The sequence below is a fragment of the Nanorana parkeri genome, unplaced genomic scaffold, assembly GCF_000935625.1.
Source record: "Nanorana parkeri isolate BGI_ZX_2015 unplaced genomic scaffold, ASM93562v1 scaffold432, whole genome shotgun sequence".
Lineage (NCBI taxonomy): Eukaryota > Metazoa > Chordata > Amphibia > Anura > Dicroglossidae > Nanorana > Nanorana parkeri.
In genome coordinates, this window is record NW_017306700.1 from 648,352 (window position 1) to 654,257 (window position 5,906).

At 40.3% G+C, this 5,906-nt stretch overlaps 1 protein-coding gene across 1 annotated transcript; it reads right to left on the reverse strand.

Annotated features, from left to right (window-relative positions):
• Positions 1-1,693: 1,693 nt before the first annotated feature.
• Positions 1,694-4,546, reverse strand: LOC108789944 (toll-like receptor 13). The gene has a single exon (XM_018560096.1). It carries the CDS (start codon positions 4,544-4,546, stop codon positions 1,694-1,696), a length of 2,853 nt encoding a protein of 950 aa, XP_018415598.1.
• Between the last annotated feature and the right edge of the window lie 1,360 nt (positions 4,547-5,906).

Here is a 5,906-nt window from a genome sequence, read left to right on the forward strand (position 1 = left end):
TTATAATTTTGTATCTTATTATTGTTTATTTTTTATAATTATCTTCTTATTTTTTAATAATTTGTTTCTTCTTATTTTTTACTTTTTAATTACCATTTTAATTTTTTATTTAATTATTTCATTTTTTTTAATTTATTTAAATTTTTGTTTTTTTTAATCAATTTCATTTTTTTTTCCACCTAACTTTATTGCTATCACACAGAAGAAAACAATCCCCTTTGTGATAGCAATTGGAGGTGACAGGTCCTCTTTATTGACCCTGTCACCTCCAATACAGGAGTTCTAGCACAGCACTGCGCTGGAACTCCTGTGACAGGTGAGAGAGGAAGAGCACTGCTCTCCCCTCTCTCACTGTCTACACGGAGCGGCAGGGTTAGTATTAACCATGCCGCTCTGCAGGGCGGAGGAAGGAACCAGAGGAGAGAAGTAAGTGAAGGGGAGAGGGGAGAAGGCTGTTTACATGTGATCTCGGCGACATCGCCGACTTCACATGTAAACGAAAAATCGGCTACCTCACTCTACATTTAGTCCTGCTTGTACAAAGCAGGACTGAATGTAGAGAGGGCAACTTCCCCACAAGGACACCGCTGCCGCCCCTCTACGCCCTGCCGCCCCGTGGCCTTGTGGGGAATCCGGGCCTGGACATTATACATGAGCCTGGTTCAGGGGTCATACAGCTGTGCAGCATAAAAGCAGCTTCCGAGCAAAAACATTTTAGTGAAAAGCGCAGTATAAACATTCTAACAATCAGCCGATCACATAAAGAAATGTAACATAATGGTGCAATATCTAAGTAATATGCAAGTAATCAGTATAATATGTAAAAAAAATCATAAAATTGTATGTCAAGCAAAAATAACATTTAATGCTGCTGCTTGCCCTCTGTAACAGCCACCACCCACAGTACAGGTGACTTGTATCATAGAATAAGGGAGAGGGTGTGTCTGACCAGGTCTGTCACTAAGTGCTGATTACTAAGGGCACTGGGTCTAACTTTGGTGCCTCTCGCACTACACATTCATATTTACTCACTGTGCACAACTGCTGCAACAGGAATAAGGCTTAGAAAATTGAAGTTGCTACTTCAAAGTCATACAAAGAGTTCATATCCATTTCTGTGATTTCATTTGGGCTTTGACCAGTGTAAGAGCCCCCCGAGTTAATCAGGAATTATCATGTTTAAAAGTAAAATATTAATATGTTAAAAAGCCATTTACAGAACTTTAGCAGGAGTTATATATTCAAAGTTTACCACCTCTGGCTTTATCTCAGACACCCAAATCCATGCCGCGAGCAGCCAATCACATTACAACTTACAGTAGGTAGATCAGGGATACCTTTAAAGTGATTTCTATGGGTTATTTTGCATATCATCATTGTTCTTTGTGCTGCCTTGTACATTTATAGCGATATGAGTTGCATGATGCCATGGCTAAATGTTAAAGTGAAATACCCTAAAAGTAAAACTGTTAAGAATGTTTACAAAAAAAGTATCCATAAGCTGACATTGGAGTTTTGCAAACTTTTACTCTGTCCCTCAGACTGGTTGGATTTATGAAATCTGGAGTGAAGTGGAGCTATAGCTGTCTGTAAGGTTGTTTGCTATGACTATGCCACAGCTCTGCTTTTACCGCAGTCTGCTTTGCTCCATATTTGGAGATCTCATTACTGCTGAAATTCCGTAATTCTCATCTCAGTATCTCTTCAGTGAAGTCTTTCTTCCAGACTTGGCAATGACTTTCCGTAGTCTGGCCCAGAAGAGCTGCTGTCCCTTCTCATCACCTGGCCAGTCCAGGTAGGTCTTCTTGTCCAGCAGTTTAGTCAGTCTATTATAATGCTGGAGCTCTTCTCTAGAGATCCCATCAAGGAACACCAGGATGAGGGAGTCCTTACTCTCAGCAAAAAGCCTGTATGTGGCCATCCTCATCTCCAGGGAGCACCAGTTACTGAGCAGGTAAGTGCGGGAGATAACACAGACCGTCCATCTGCTGCTATAGATGCTGTCCATGATGTTCTCCACAATGTCTTTTCCGACCTCAAAATCCCGATTATGGATGCACACTCGGAAGAAAGGAGGACCAGTCTGCTCCAGGCAAGGAAGAAGATTCTCGGTGACCCACAGTTCATTGTGTGCATTGTACGAGACAAAAACATCATATTCATAATGCTCTCCTTCCTGGTGTCTGTGGTTTAGCCAGCATTTCACTGTGTAGACCAGGTAGAGGATATACCACCAGATATTTTCATAGCAGAAGGATATAAACATGAACAACAGTGTGAACACAAAGGTCACTGCAAACATGATCAGATCCAAATCTGTGTGACAGTTACTGTGAAGGAAGGAAACCAGATTTGAGGTGTTTTGGTTAATCTGACATGACTGATTGTGAAAATTGATAATGGACACTTTAGTGCCAGATTCCAGCCAAGATAACAGCCCCTTGAACTTACAATTACAAGGAAATGTTGTTTGCACAAAATAAATATACTTCAAATTAGGCATTGAATCAAAAGCAGCTTCATTCACTTGTTCAATGTCCTGATTTTCAATGACCAGAAATTCTAGTTGACGTAGATCCATAAACATGTCTTTGGAATCCAAGTTATTGATTCCGGAATTCTGTAAATGTAAAACTTTGAGCTGTGACAACCCTTGAAACATCTTATAAACATTCACCTGACCGTATTTAAGGAGTCTGTCAGTATCTTGCAGATAAAGAAACTTTAAAGGTACATCCTTAAGAGAGTTTAGTGTGGTGTCTGAAAAAACGTCAGGATTTCCAATGTAGTGAAATCTTTCAAGATTAATAAATGTTAGGAGCGGGTGTGTTTCAGGCAGAAAACAGTCATAATTTACAACATTTTCTAGGTACAACTCTTTAACACTACGAAACACATACTGAGATGAACAGTTTGACATGATCTTCAATACCTCCATCTCTAAAACCTCTAGCTGTGAAAAACCAGAATAAAATTCATTCTCAAGTATCATATATTTTGTGTCTGCCATCAGATGTATCAGAGGTAAATGAAGATAATTAAACCAGTAATAGTAATCGTCTACATCATATGTCATCATTAGTTCTTGAAGTTTCTCAAGATCTTTGAAAACAGCGCCGTGTTCATATATCATATTCCCATATAAGTTTAGATGTGTTAATGAAAGCAGATTGGCAAATGTAACATTGCTAATGGTGAATAAGGTGTTATACTGAAGATTTAACACACCCAAGTGAGATAAGCCATCGAGAGCCAAGTCCTCAATGATATTAATGTTGTTCTTTTCTAAGGACAAGATCTGAAGGTTTCCTAAGCAGGCAAACTGTCCTTTATAAAGTCTAGTTAACCTGTTGTTAGATACATTGAGGTAAACTAATTGCATCCTTGGGGTGAATTCATCCTTACAAATGTTTAGATTCTCCAAAGCATTGTTTGATAAATTTAGCGACAGTAAGTTACTTAAACTTTGGAATTGCATAAAGCTGATTCTTTTAATAAAATTATAGGAAAGGTCTAAATTTCTTAGGGTTTCACATGAGCCAGTGAAAGTATCAATTTCCTCTAAGCAAGCTCCTATTACCCAAAGTTCTGCAACTTTTAACTGCAACGCACATTTGCAAATTGCAATTGTCTCGTTCTCAAAGAGAGGCAGTGAAATAATTTTGCTGGTTTTAATACCCAACTTGATTATTTGTTCAATGTCATGGAAAGATTTTATCGATTGAAACACCTCTAGGTGTGGGAAATTGCACAGAGAATTATTATCTATTTGTATGAATTGGTTGTCACTCAAATATAGGAAACTGATATTGAAATCTACATACTGTGCAATCTGTCCATCAGTCCCAGGATATGGTGATTTAAAACAATCTTCTTCTGTTAGATTCTGAAGGTTATCAATTACTGAAAGTTTGCGTAAATTGGGTAAATTTCTGGATCTTCCTAGTGATGTTGTTAGTTTAGACAGATGTGTCACATTGTTGTTTTTTAGTATCAGATGGTCCAGTTGAGGGAGATGGTTAAATAATGAATGGTTAAATATTGCAAAGCTAAATGATGAGAAGTCTATACCAGATAGTTTTAGTTCTTGCAGTGAGTTTAAACCACGAAATGTATCCTCATGGAAAGTGATGTCCACACGAAAAGTTTCTGATTCTATCCAGAGGACAGAGAGTTGAGAAAGACCAGTGAAAGCCCCTGGCAGGAACTCCACACATCCAGAGATAGAAAGTGCTTTCAAGCTTTTGAGTTTGGAGAATGCTTCTGCCTGCACAGCCACACCCTGGTATAGTGTCAGGCAAAGCCAGTCCGTTTCCACAGGTATCTCCTTCAGGGTCTTGCTTATATTGTCCACCATGTCACAATGAACTGCAACAGTGAAATCCAGCTTCTCAAATTCATCACACTTTTTGAACTTTAGATCCAGAAATGGGGCAAAATATTTCTTTTCAAGTACTTGGCATTTCTGCTTGAGCAGGCACAAGCAGAACGATCCACCAGAAATTAAATAAATGACCAAAGCCACCATCATGCTGAATGAATCCATAGTGAAACAGACAAGCCAGTGTACAAAGTGTCCTGTTGACATCAAACTGTCTTGCATATTTCCTGAAAGAGGCAGCTGTTGGATATTCTAATCTTAGCATACTTCCCCTTTAAAGCAGAACAAATGCACACAAAAAAATCCTATGCTGTAAAGGATAATTAAAGAAAAAGACACATACAAAAAAAGTATAGATAACAAATATCCTGTTTGTATATAAATGTGCAACCCTATATTTATATCAGATTGAAAAAGCACACAGGTCAGTTTGATTAAACTGTTGTGTGTAAAATACCTGTTTTTTTTTACACACGTGGGAGAGATCAGACAGTGTTAGGATCCTGCCTGAAGAATGTAGACCCCAGCTACACTTTGCAGGGTCACCCGAGGTGATAGTAGTGAACTAGTGGTACCTGTCCTGATTGTCCGCAGTCATGGTATTCCAATTTATACCTGGAAGTTCATTCAATCACATGCAAAAGAAGCAGGTGGTGCCCATACATCAGTGGCAGTGAAAGGGTTAAAGTGAGGCTATGGCTTCAAACCCATACTTGATCATGCTCTGGATATTGGCCTGTCTGTCTGTGATTTCTTTCTGAATGTTCATGTCTTGGATTCCCTTGTTGTAAGTTTACCAGTTCACATCCTGTTCTGCGGATATAGTGAGACTTTTATGCTGTTTCAGTATAGCAGCCTCCTTTACTTAAAGCTAGTAAACTTACCGGTACTTGGATGCTCCCAGGACTTAAAACACAGTGCTATATTTGCAGACCTGGAATGTTCCCCAGAGAGAGAGCTCAGATGGATTTTGGATGCAGAATGGTTCTAGGTAGGATTAGTGAACGGCTGGATGCCAAGTTTGCCAGGCTCAGGGCAGGCAGCAGGCAGTGGCAGAGTTTGTTATCCCAGCAGGTTGCTGGGCAGGTGGCAATCATTAGCATAATTTTTTTTCCAGGCTAGGGTCACACTGCACATGACAGTTGTGGAGAAGGGAACAAAGACACGTAAAAGACCACAATGTGATAGTCACAGTGGAAGTAACTCATAATACAATACTCGATCACAGGGGTAGGCAACCTCGGCCCTCCAGCTGTGGTGAAATTACAAATCTCATAAGGCATTGCAGGACTCTAACAGGCATGACTCCTAGAGACAGAGACATGAGGGATATGTAGTTTCACCACAGCCAGGGGTGGAACTACCGCCGGTACAGCCAGTGCGCCAATCGTGGCGCAGGGATGGGGGGGCCCGCCGGCCGCCGTATACTGAAGCGTTCTGTCGACACGAAAAAGCCTGCAGGCATTTTATGGGGCAGTGCTGGGCCCTCAGCCGTAAGGACCCAGCGAGCAGCCGTCTGAGCACA